Raw genomic sequence first — 13,701 nt, forward strand, 5'->3', positions numbered from 1 at the left:
AAGTTTTTATGCAGTGTAAGACAGTGGTCCATTTTCATTCTTTTGCATGGACTGTCCAGTTTTTCTAACACCATTTTTTGTTTTCCGCTTGAATATTTTTGCCTCTTTGCCATAAATTAATTAACCATATATGCTTGGGTGTATTTCTGGGCTCTTATGTTCCAGTGATTTATGTATCTGTGGTTTTTATTTTAAGATTTTATTTATTTATTTGACAGACAGAGATCACAAGTAGGCAGAGAGGCAGGCAGAGAGAGAGGAGGAAGCAGGCTCCCCACTGAGCAGAGAACCCGATGCGGGGCTTGATCCCAGGACACTGGGATCATGACCCAAGCCGAAGGCAGAGGCTTTACCCCACTGAGCCACCCAGGCGCCCCTATGTATCTGTTTTAATGCCAATATCATACTGTTTTGAATACTGTAGCTTTGTAGGATAGTTTGAAATCAGGAAGCATGGTGCTGCGGCTTTGTTGTTCTTTTTAAAAATCGCTTGGACTATTTGGGATCTTTTGTAGTTTCATACAAATGGATTGTTTGTTCTATCTCTAAGATGACTGTGGAATTTTTTTAGAGATTGCATTGAATCTATAGATTGCTTTGGCTGTTTTAACAATACTAATTCTAACAATCCATGAGCGTGGAATATTTTTCCATTTATTTATATCTTCTTCAATTTCTGTAATCACTGTCTCATAGCTTTCAGTGTATAGGTCTTTCACTTCCTTGGTTAAATTTATTTATAGCTATTTTATTCCTTCTGATGTAACAGATAAACAGAATTGGTTTAATTTCTCTCTGATAGTTCATTGCTAGTGTGTAAAAAAGTCAACAGCACCTGGGTGGCTCCAGTGGGTTAAAGCCTCTGCCTTTGGCTCAGGTCATGATCTCAGGGTCCTGGGATTGAGCCTTGCATCAGGCTCTCTGCTCAGTGGGGAGCCTGCTTCCTCCTCTCTCTCTGCCTGCCTCTCTGCCTACTTGTGATCTCTGTCAAATAAATAAATAAAATCTAAAAAAAAAAAAGCAACAGTTTTTTTTTTTTTTATATCAATTTTGTACCCAACAACTTTACTGGATTCAGTTAGTCGTTCGAACAGTTTTTTGGTGGAATCTTTAGGGTTTTCATTATATAAAATCATGTCATTTACAAATAGTGAAAATTTTGCTTCTTCCTTTCCAGTTGTATGCTTTTTATTTTTTTTTTTTCTGCTCTGGCTAGGACTTCCAATACAATGTTGAGTGAATGGGCATCCTTGTCTTATTCCTGATCTTAGAGGAAAAGCAGCTTTTAGCTTCTCACTGTTGAATATGATGTTAGCTGTGGGCTTGTCACATACGGCCTTTCAATGGCCATATACCTACTTTGTTGAGAGTTTTTATCATAAAATAATTTTGTAAATTTATCTGCATTTATTGAGATGATCATATGATTTTTATCTTTCATTCTGTTAATGTGTATCATATTGATTAATTTGCTGATGTTGAACCACCTTGCATCCCTGGAATTAACTCCACTTAATTATGGTGTATAGTCCTTTTAATGTATTGGTGTATTGTCAAATTCATTCACTAATTTTTTTGAGGATTTTTTGAGGATTTTTGCATTTATGTTCATCAAGGATGTGAGGGATATGGCCTTTAATTTTTAAAAAAATTTTATTTTTTTTTTTAATTATTTATTATTTATTTATTTTGGGGTCCTTTTCTGGTTTTGATATCAGGGTAACAGTGGCTTCATAAAACATATCTGGAAGCTTTCCCTATACTTTAGTTTCTTAAAAGAGTATAAGGAGGACGTATATTAAATCTTTAAATGTTTGGTCGAGTTCACCAGAGAGGCATCTGGTTCAGGAATTTTGTTGGGAGTTTTTAAGTTACTGATTCTGTCTCCTTACTAGTAATCAGTCTATTCAGATTTTTCTACTTCTTCATGATTCAGTCTTGGAAGATTATATGTTTTTAGGAATTGATCTGTTTCTTCTAGATTGTTCAGTTTGTTGGTGTGTAATTACTCACATATTCACAGTAGTCTCTTATGATCCCTTGGCTTTCTTTGGTATCAATTGTAACTTCTCCTCTTTAATTTCTGATTTTATTTATTTGAGCCCTCTCTCTTTTTTTCTTAGTCTAGCTGGAGGTTTGTCAATTTTATTAATCTTTTCAAAGAACCAGCTCTTAGTTTCATTGGCCTTTCCATTGTCTTTTTTTTTTTTTTAAGATTTTTTATTTATTTATTTGACAGAGATCACAAGTAGGCAGAGAGACAGGCAGAGAGAGGGAGGGGGAAGCAGGCTCCCTGCTGAGCAGAGAGTTCGATGTGGGGCTTGATCCCAGGACCCTCGGATCATGACCTGAGCGGGAGGCAGAGGCTTTAACCCACTGAGCCACCCAGGCGCCCCTCCATTGTCTTTTAAGTATCTACTTCATTTCTTTTCACTCTGATCTTTATTATTTCCTTTTTTCTACTAATTCGGGGCTTTGTTCATATTTTTCTAGTTCCTTTGGTGTAAATTAGATTGTTAATTTGAGATTTTTCTTTTTAACTGTCTCTATAAACTTGCCTCTTAGAACTGGTTTTGCTGTATCCCATTGATTTGGTGTGTTGTATTTATTTTCTTTTTCTTTTTCTTTCTTTTTTTTTTTTTGGTGTGTTGTATTTCCATTTTCGTTTGTCTCGAGGTATTTTTTAAATTTCTTTTTTCGATGTCTTCATTGACATTGGTTGTAGAGTAGTATCTTGTTTCATCTTCACATATTTGTGATCTTTTCCTGTTTTCCTCTGGTAATTGATTTCTAATTTCATATTGTGTTTAGAAAAGAAGCTTGATATGATTTCAGTCTTTAATTTACTAAGACATGTTTTGTGGCCTAATGTATGATCTATCCTGGAGAATGTTCCATGTGCACCTGAGAAAAAAGAAGAAAGTGTATTCTGCTGCTTTTGGATAGAATGTTTATAGATACATAAGTATATGTATCTATATATATATATATCTCCATTACTCCATCTAATTTATTGTTTAAGGTTGATGTTTCCTTATTATTTTCTGTCTGGCTGATCTATCCATTGATAAAAGTGAGGCATTAAAGTCCCCTAATATTATTTGTATTCCTGTCATTTTCTTCCTTTAGGTCTGTTTGTATTAGCTTTAAGCATTTAGGTGTTTCTCCATTGGGTACATAAATTGGGTACATAAATATTGATAAATATTATATCTTTTGCTGGATTGACCTCTTTATCATTATGTAATACTTGTCTTTGTTATTATAGCCTTCTTTTAAAATCTATTTTGTCTGATGTCACGGTAGTTAGCCATGCTTTCTTTTGGTTTCCATTTGCTTGAAACATCTTTCCATCCTTCATTTTCAGTCCACGTATGTACTTATATCTGAAGTGAGTCTCTTACAGGCAGCAGATAAATGGGTCTTGTTTCTTTATCAGTTCAGCCACTTTCTGTCTTTTGATTAGAGAATTTAGCCTATTTACATTTAAAGAAATTGTTGGCTATGTATTTATTGCCATTTTATTGATTCTTTTAATCTGTTTTGTAATTCCTCACTGTTTCTTTCTTCTCTTGATTTCTTACCTTGCAGTTTGATTACTTTCTGTAGTGCTACACTTAGAGTCCTTTCTCATTATCATTTGTCCATCTACTATGGGTTTTGCTTTATGGTTACCGTAAGTCTCATATATAATGGTCTGTGTATATATATATAACAAGCTATTTTAAGTTGATAACAAGTTATGTTTGAATGCATTCTAAAACTATATTTTTATTCCTCTTGCCCTGTGGTTTATTGATGTCATACTTTACATCTTTTTATTTTGTGTATCCCAAACTAATTACTATATCTGTAGTTATTTTTACTACTTTTATCTTTTAACCTTCCTACTAGCTTTCTTTTTTTTTTTTTTAAGATTTATTTATTTGTGTGTGTGTGTGTGTGTGAGAGAGAGAGAGAGAGAGAAGTGGAGGGTCAGAGGGAGAAGCAGACTCCCTGCTGAGCAGGGAGCCTGATGAGGGACTCTATCCTGGGACTCCAAGATCATGACCTGAGCGAAGGCAGTCACTTAACCAACTGAGCCACTTAGACGCCCCACCTTCATACTAGCTTTATAAGTGATTAAACCACAACCATATGTTTACCTTTACCAGGGATATTTTTTAAATTTTTTTCTTTTTATAATTAATGCCCTTTCCTTTTAGCTTAAAAAATTCCTTTAACATTTCTTATAAGGCTAGTTTAGTGTCAGTGAACTCCTTTAGTTTTTGTTTATCTTTATCTCTCTGAGTGATAACTTTGCCAGGTAGAGTATTCTTGTTTGGAAGTTTTTTCCTTTCAGTGCTTTGGATATATTATGCCATTCTCTCCTGACCTGCACAGTTTCTGCTGATAGCCTTATGGGGATTTCCTTTTATGTAACAAGTTGGTTTTTGTTTTGTTTTGTTTTTATCCTTAACTTTTGACATTTTAATTATGTATCTTGGAGTGGGTCTCTTTGGGTTCCTCTTCTTTGGAATTCTGGGCTTCTTGGATCTGGTTGTCTGTTTCCTTACCCAGGTAAGGGAAGTTTTTGGCAATTGTTTCTTCAAATAAGTTTTCTGCCCCATTCTCTCTTCTATTTCTGGAACTCCTATAATACACGTTATTCTGCTTGATATAGTCCCGTAAATTTCTTTCTTTCTTTTTTTTTAAAAGATTTTATTTATTTATCTGACAGAGAGAGAAAGATCACAAGTAGGCAGAAAGGCAGGCAGAGAGAGGGACGGAAGCAGGCTCCCCACCGAGCAGAGAGCCTGATGCAGGGCTCGATCCCAGAACCCTGAGATCACGACCTGAGCCGAAGGCAGAGGCTTAACCCACTGAGCCACCCAGGTGCCCCTGTCCCGTAAATTTCTTTTTTTTTTTTTTTAAAGATTTTATTTATTTATTTGACAGAGAGAGATCACAAGTAGGCAGAGAGGCAGGCAGAGAGAGAGAGAGGAGGAAACAGGCTCTCTGCTGAGCAGAGAGCCCGACATGGGACTCGATCCCAGGACCCTGAGATCATGACCTGAGCCGAAGGCAGCGGCTTAACCCACTAAGCCACCCAGGCGCCCTGTCCCGTAAATTTCTTAAGCTGTCTTCAGTTTTTAATTTTATTTCTTTCTGTTGCTTGGTTTGGATGAGTGTCATTACCCTGTGTTTTAGTTCATTTGATTCTGTCTGCTCCATTTAGTCTGCTGTTGAACTCCTTTAGTGTATTTTTCAGTTCAGTTATTGTATTCTTCAGTTCTGTGACTTCTGTTTGGTACTGTCTTATGTTTTCTCTGTCTTCATTGAAGTTCTTGCTGGGTTCCTCCATTCTTCTGTGGTGAGCATCTTTCTGACCATTACTTTTAACTCTTGTCAGGCAAATTGCTTATCTCAGTTTCATTAAGATTTTTTTCCCAGGGTTTTATCTTGTTCTTTTGTTTGAAATAAACTCCTCTGTCTCTACATTTTGCTTGATTCTCTGTGGCTGTTCCTAGGTATTAGGCAAAATAGCTGTCTCTCCCAGTCTTGCAGGAGTGGCCCCACGTAGGAGGTGAACCTCACTGTTTAACTTTGCTCTAGCTCTTGGCTGTCTCTCAAACCTTTATGATTGTTTAAGCAGCCTGAGTTTCTCTTGGTAGGTTCCAGTTCTTCTGTTAAGACCTGTGAGGGTTCCAGAAGGAGGGATTTCAGTCAGCACCTAGTTTCAGGCTGATTGGAAACTAGCCCCTCAGTCAGCATCTTCAAGGTATGCAAATATATACAGTCATGGGAGACTGCAGTCATAGACCCTGCTAGCGTCCAGACCAGGTGCTCTGGAGGATCTCCCCTTAGGGACTATTGCAAATTCAGGGATCCCGAGGAATGTTTGAGCTTCTTTCTGAGAAGTGCCAGCAGGCTGTGGTGAGGCCAGCTGAGAGCTCAAAGATGGTATCCTTCAGCCTGTGTTCACTGAGAGCACTTCTGTAGCCCTTCCATGTGTGGTAAACCTGAAACCTACCCTCAGGCTGCAGTTTTTTCATAGGAAAACCAGGGGTGGTTTTAATCTGTTGTCAGTGCAGTCCCTTGGAGATGGTAGCCTGCCAAGAACTGTCTGTTGTTTTAGACGCATAGGACCCAGAAATGCAGTTCCCCTTGGCCACCAGATCCAGGCATTTCAGGGGTATCTCCCGTGTAGACTGTGCACCCTGGCTGACTTTGGTGGAGCCCTGGTGGGAGTGGTATGTGAGGTCGGGCATTTGCGTGGCTGGATTTGGCAGAGCTGCGATGGAGTGGCACACAGGACTGGGCGCACTCACTGGCACTAGTAAGATAGAGGAAGAACGCCAGAAATGGCACCCTCCAGCATCTCTGTCCCCAGAGAGAGTTCTACCAGGCTTCTGCCCTTACAACAGACATTTTAAGATTAGCAAATGAATCTTCTTCACTTACGGTCTAGCACTTTCCAGACTGCTGCTTCTGTACCAGGTTCTGTGGCGAGTGAGTCTGTATGTGAGTCCTTAAGAGCAGAGTCCCTGTCCCCTACAGCACTATAATTTTCTTGAACATTTGACTTGTGGGCTTTCAAAGCCAGACATTTGGTGGGAGATCATCTTTCTGGTGCAGGACCCAAAGGTTGGGGTGCCTTATTTGGGGGCATAAACCCCTTGCTCTTCAGGGAGAAGTCCTTTATTTATAAGACCCCCTCCTGACTGTGGGTTGCAGCACTGGGGTGGGGTTTCGGTGAGACCATGTCTGTTCTTCTTCCACACGTGTTCATGTGGCCCTTTTATTCTTGGTTGTAGAGACCCTTGTTCAGATAGTCTCCATGTCTTTGTAGATTTGTTGTGTCTGGGGGAGGGAGTTCAGAATCTTTCTACCCTGCCATCTTGAACTCTTGATGACAATAGGTTCACAATGTGCTTTGACATAGGAAGTGTCACACCTCCAGCTTCAGTCCTCTTTTGCAAGATTAGTTTGGCTATTTGGGGTCTTTTTTGCTCCCATACAAATTTTAGGATTTGGTTTTCTATTTCTGTTAGAAATGCCACTGGAGGCTTGATAGGGGTTTCATTGAGTCTATAGATGGCTTTGTGTAATACGGACATTTAAAAATATTGATTCTTCCAGTTTGTGAACAAGGGGTATCTTTCCATTTATTTGTATCTTCGTCATTTTCTTTCATTAGTGCCTTTGTGTTTTCAGTGTACGGATTTTTCAGCTCCTTGGTTAAATTTATTGTTACATATTTTATTGTTTTTGATGTTATTGTAAATGAGATCATTTTCCTTTTTTTCATAGTTTATAGTTATATTGTTAGTTTGTGGGAACATGACTAATTTTGGCATTAATATAATTAATTACTGAATTCCTTTATTAATCTAACAGGTTTTTGGTAGAGTCTAGGATTTTCTCTATATCAGATCATGTCATCTGCAAATAGAGACAGTTTTACTTCTTCTTTTCTGATTTGGATGCCTTTTATTTCTTTTTCTTGCCTGAATATTCTGACTAGGATTTCTAGGACTGTGTTGAACAGGACTTGGTAAGAGCGGGCACCCTTGTCTTATTCCTGATCTTGGGAGGGAAGTTTTCAGTCTTTTACCATTAAGTATGATAGCTATGAACTTGTCACATGTGGACTTTATTATGTTAAAGTATGCCCCAGATCAAGTAAATCAGAATTAGTTGAGGGTGGGATCAGCTCCCGGCTCAGCTCTACAGACGGACTCGGGGCTTGGCTAGGATCTCTGCTTGGGCACAGCTGCAAGCGGGAACACCGTCCTCCAGATCTGAGCGCTGGTTGCTGAAAACCCTGCTCGCCTTCTGTCCGCATGATCCCCAGTAGTTGAGCCCAGCAGACTCCTTTCCACCATGGTAGTCAAGAGGTGAGAACCGAATGAGCCTCTTGGGAAGTGTGCTGCCGTGCTGGGGGAGCTGGATGTCTGCCTTGGACTCTCCTTTGCCACTAGAAAAACCATTACCCCTGGGGGAAGGCTGTTAGTGCCGAGCTGGGCTGGTGTGGGGGAGGAGTGATGCCGTGATGTCTTGTCTGTAGATGGTCGCTAACTGGTCTTTCTGTGAGGAAGACTGAAGTCAGGAATGATCTGTGTTGCCATCCTGATGTCCTTACTCCTAGACAGGCTTCTGACATCAGAGCAGGTGCATTCAGATAATAGAGAGGTGCAATTGGCTGACTGACAAGAATTTAAAAAGTAAATATTTTGTGTTAGTTAATAGAAAGAAGACCCATGTGCTTTGTATCAAACACGGAAGACTCAGAGTGGACGAGTTAGGAGGCTGGTCTGAGGGCCTGTTTCTTTTGTGCTTAGGTCAGCAGCTGATGAATGATGAAATGTGGGCAGGTATGACTCTTCAAAGGACATTTCATGTTCGCTAAATAGCAGAGGCTAAAAAATAAGGCCTACCAATGAAGTGACAGAGTTGGATCTCACTGGTCAGATGACTTGAGGCAGAGTAAGAAGTCCTGAGTCAGGGGGCCCCTGGGTGGTTCAGGGGGTTAAGCTTCTGCCTTCAGTTCAGGTCTTGGTTTCGGGGTCCTGGGATTGAGCCCCGCATTGGGCTCCTTGTTCAGCAGGGAGCCTGCTTCTCTGTCTCCCACTCCCCCTGCTTGTGTTCCCTCTCTCACTGTGTCTCTCTCTGTCAAATAAATAAAATCTTTTAAAAAAAGAGGAAAAAGGGGCACCTGGGTGGCTCAGTGGGTTAAAGCCTCTGCCTTTGGCTCAGGTCATGATCCCAGGGTCCTGGGATCGAGCCCCCCGCATCAGGCTTTCTACTCAGCAGGGAGCCTGCTTCCTCCCCTCTCTCTGCCTGCCTCTCTGTCTGCTTGTGATCTCTGTCTGTCAAATAAATAAATAAAATCTTTAAAAAAAAAAGGAAGTCCTGAGTCAGTTGGTTGCAACCCTGGCTACTCAGATGATCTGGGGACCTTTTAAAAAGTGTGTGTATGTGTGTACATAAATGTATATGCATGTATACATACATATATCTTTATATGTATGTATATTTATGCTGACCCCACTCCAGAATAGTTCCCATTTGATTGGTCTGGGGTGAGGCCCAGACATTGATATTTTTAAAAAGCTCTGCAGGTGATTCTCATGTATGTACAGCTCAGACTTAGAGCCACTCTCCTTCAGTATCTGAAAAAGCTCTCGTGTAATTGTCTCTCTGTTGATTTCTCGCACAAAAGGAAAATTCTCCGGCAGGTGCGTCATGCCACTCTAAATCATACTTTAGAACATTCAGAGAATGTCAAAATGTGAACATTTGCTTTTTTTAAAACTACTTTTAAGAAGAGCAAAGGCATATTGCTCGATCAGTTATTTCTTACTCTCCCTTCATGCCAGTATTTTTATGCATCTCATTACCCCTTTAGAAATAGCAAATGAAATCAGTCCTATAGCAAAAACACTCCACTTTCAATGAAGAGTGTTTATTTGAAAATGCTAGTATAAGTCAACTGCTTGTTCTCTTTCAGGTGAATGTGAACCTTGGTTCTTGTATCATATGAATTTTCCCTTGTATACATATGAATTTTCCCTTTTTTATAAAGGAAAAGTAAGCAATTTCCAGTTATTATATTTGTAAGAGATCCCTTTTCCCAATTACTAAAGCAACCACTATTTGAATTTTTTTTTTTTTTTTTTTTGACAGAGATCACAAGTAGCAGAGAGGCAGACAGAGAGAGAGGGGGAAGCAGGCTCCTCGCCGAGCAGAGAGCCCGACGCGGGGCTCTATCCCAGGACCCCAGGATCATGACCCGAGCCGAAGGCAGAGGCTTTAACCCACTGAGCCACCCAGGTGCCCCAGCAACCACTATTTGAATCTTTTAGTATGCTGGTATTTTTGTGGATGTAATCTTTGTAAGACTCTGTCAATATTGTCCTTTGTTTTAGAAGAATACAGATGAGGGGGTGTCTATGTGGCTCAGTCGGTTAAGTGTCCAGCTCTTGATTTCAGCTTAGATCACGATCTCAGGGTCATGTGATCGAGCCCCGTTTAGGGCTCTGCACTCAGCGGGTAGTCTGCTTGTCCCTCTCCCTCTTCCCCTCCCCCGTTCTCTCTCTCTCTCTGAAATAAATAATAAATCTTAAAACACATACGCAGATGAGAGATACATTCTCTTATGAGGCAACATTGTTACACACAACAAATTTCCGTTGGTACTCCCTCTTGTATGTACACTGAGGGAAAAGAGCATTTGGATGAACTGGGAGGTTAAGTAAAAGCTAGCTTCATTTGTGACAAACATTTCCATGAAATATCCTAAACCCTTGCAGAAAGAATTCTACCGTCAGTGTGTAATCATAATAGAGAATATAGTTGAAGTCTTCTGGTGACGGTGAGGAAGGGAATTGTATTGGAACAATATCTGGCGTATGTTCAGAATCAGCCAAACAATCACTTGCAAGCGTGTTATCCCAGACTTATAATGCTGCATGTATGACATGGTTTTAAATGTAAATATGATACTCCGGAGTCTTCCCTAATATTATTTGCTTCACTTTGATTTCCCCTGCCATGCAAAGGAGTTCAGGCTGATGCAATTTTCTAGTAATCCACAGCACTCAGAAGGTTTAACATAGTATTCTGTGGTGACTTAATAGAAATGGAGAGATCAGCTCTGAGTAAACATTTTGATGTTTTCCTTGATGTGTTCTTGAAGTTCCAGGGTGAATGGACTAAAAATAAACATTGTTATATGATATGCTTTGCTGCAGGAACTCTCCCTGGGCTCTCTGTTGAAGTTCAGTGTCTACTTCTCTGCTGGTTTATTGCCTTACGTCTACCTTCCTATCTCATCCTACCTCAATCAAGCTCGGTGGACCTGGGGAGACCAGACAACGTTGCTAGGATTTTTGACGCATTTTCTCAGGGAAGAATACGGAACATTCAGTCTGGTAAATTTATATTTAAAGCCCTTTTCAGGAAGTAAGTGATGAAGCTTCAGTGTTCTGCCTGGGCCATGACTGAAGGAAAGCAATGCCTATCAATGACAGTACAGAATTTTCATTTCCATTATTTGTGTAACAAACTTGCTCCTTGCAATGTGGCCTTTAGCGTACATTGGGAAAAATTTGGAATTACTTAACCTGACGTCATAATGTTGTATGTCCTGAATATGTTTTTCAGGATAACAAACATTAAAAAGACTCTGCTGCCAGCATTTGAAGCTTTTCATTCTTCTTAGCATTGGGTACCATTTTGGTCCCTTGGTCTGTGATTTAAAATATTTGGAAACGATTAGAAGGAAAAAAAAAAACCTCTCGAAATTTTTAATGTACCTTGACCAAAACACTTTCTTTTTTCATATTTGACAAATAGTGTTCATGATAGTATTTAGTATAATACCTGTATGTAAATACTTTATAAGATATAATTTCACTATGTTTTTGTTAAGTTCCAAAGGCCTTGCTTTCCCTGAAACATAAATTAGGGAAAAAACACTGTGGTTAAAGTAAAGGTTATCTGAAAAATAAAAGGACAAACACTGCTTTAATAAAAACATTGGGTCTTTCTCTCATGGTTGTGCTTTTTGTCTTGGGCAAGAAGGCAGATCTCTGAAGACTACATATTATATGATACCGCTAATACAAAATTTTAAACCAGGCAAAACAATCTATTGCTCAAGGATACATAGGGAAGAAGTAGAACTATGTATTTTTAGGAAGTAGGGAGTAATTAACATGAAATTCAAGGTAATAGTTATCACTAGGGGGTGAGAAAAGCGAGGCCTGTGAATGCTTTGTGAGATACTTCACAAAGTGAAGTGTTCATGCAGTTCTGGTTCTTAAATGAATGGTGGCTCTATAGATTTTTTAAAACTCTATCCCTGGGACACCTGGGTGGCTCAGTTAAGCTGCTGCCTTAGGCTCAGGTCATGATCCCAGAGTCCTGGGATCGAGTCAGCCCCAGTCCTGGGGCTCCTTGCTCAGCGGGGAGCCTGCTTCTCTCTCTCTCTCTCTCTTTCTCTCTCTCTCTCTCTGCCTTGTGCCACTCTGCTTGCTTATGCTCGCTCGCTTGCTCTCTCTCTCTCTGACAAATAAAATCTTAAAATAAAACAAAACACCTCTTTATCCCTTAAATGTATGTTTTATGTGTTGTTTGTATGGAGGATCTATTTCATAATAAAATAACTTAATGAAAGGATAATTATTAATTACTTTTTGACTTAGAGAGTCTGATACTTTAAATTTATACTCTGGCTTACTTATATTGGTTATTCCATTACAATATTGCTTGAGGGCCATTCCAGATTTGAAACCTATATAATTCACACATAATTGTGGAATTATAGAGTAACATGTGATAATGAGCTCTAATCAAAGTGCCTTAAAGACGCTCTGTAACAAAAGTGTCAAGTCAGTTAATTCATCAGTGTGTTAAATCGTTCCTACTGGAATGATAGTTTGACTGATTTTTAGCCTGTCATTATTTCTGCAGTTCTTCCTCAAGGATGTGTGCATTTAGTTTCTAGTGACTTCTCTTCAAAAACTCAGCAAGGCTCTGAAGCAAAGACTGAATGAAGAGAGATGTTGCATTGTCTACTTGGAACATGTATATTCTTTTTTTTTTTTTTTTAAGACTTTATTTATTTATTTGACAGACAAGAGATCACAAGTAGGCAGAGAGGCAGGCAGAGAGAGAGAGAGAGGAGGAAGCAGGCTCCCTGCCGAGCAGAGAGCCCAATGCGGGGCTCGATCCCAGCACCCTGGGATCATGACTCGAGCCAGAGGCAAAGGCTTTAACCCACTGTGCCACCCAGGCACCCCAGGAAACATGTATATTCTAAATCCAGATAGTTAAAATACAATAGCTTAACACAGCTACAGCTGAAGGCTTACGCAAATAAACTTCTCTTTTATGTTTAGGCCAAATCGGAAACAGGATCCAGTATGTCTAAAATTTTGCTGTGAGTATGAAATACTTGAAACTGGTTTTAAGTGAATTCTCTGTTAGTTCCTAGACGAAGTGATTTTGGGGGCTTCTGGACTTGTCTTTTTGTGAAGCAGTGTGTGTGAGAAGTGGCTCTCGTGGGTACGTTCACTAGTTGTGTGGACTGTCGAACATTCTAGCATTTCCTTCCATAAAAGAAAGCTGAGAATGAGTGATAAATACAACAGTTAGTAGTAGACTGTCAACACTAGAATATTATCACTTCCACGTGGATATGAAATGACCAGTGCACTGTTGCTTTACACATCATTTATCCTTTGTTCTGGTTTCTTCTCTTTTTTTCAGAGAGATTTTATAAAATTGTATTTAGCAATTTGATTGTTTTCTTTTTTAGGATTGAGCTGCGTTCTTAAATTCTTTAGAGTTTCATTTGTTTAATGTGTCTTAAGACTTTTTCTTTAGGCTGTTCTTAAGATCTGTTTTTGACTTAAATTAATATCCAACCTTTTTATAGCCAGTTAAGCAAATGTATTTTTTCTGTATCACCTACGAGGGTCCTTTGAAAAATGGGTTAATAATTGCTTTAAAATCCACACAGATTGGGACGCCTGGATGGCTCAGTTGGTTGGACGACTGCCTTTGGCTCAGGTCATGATCCCGGAGTCCCGGGATCAAGTCCCGCATTGGGCTCCCAGCTCCACGGGGAGTCTGCTTCTCCCTCTGACCTTCTCCTCACTCATGCTCTCTCTCACTGTCTCTCTCTCAAATAAATAAATAAAATCTTTAAAA

The 13,701-nt window shown here is 39.5% G+C and overlaps 1 protein-coding gene across 2 annotated transcripts in view; it reads left to right on the top strand.

The window, feature by feature from the left end:
- TMEM260 (transmembrane protein 260) overlaps positions 1–13,701 on the top strand; it is a 71,411-nt gene that overhangs the window by 26,324 nt on the left and 31,386 nt on the right. For both annotated transcript variants that reach the window (XM_032344306.1, XM_032344307.1), the window contains exons 6-7: positions 10,737–10,916; positions 12,888–12,928. In XM_032344306.1, the coding sequence (XP_032200197.1) occupies positions 10,737–10,916; positions 12,888–12,928 (221 nt within the window). The remainder of the gene's footprint in view (positions 1–10,736; positions 10,917–12,887; positions 12,929–13,701) is intronic.

The sequence above is a fragment of the Mustela erminea genome, chromosome 5 (genome assembly GCF_009829155.1).
Source record: "Mustela erminea isolate mMusErm1 chromosome 5, mMusErm1.Pri, whole genome shotgun sequence".
NCBI lineage: Eukaryota > Metazoa > Chordata > Mammalia > Carnivora > Mustelidae > Mustela > Mustela erminea.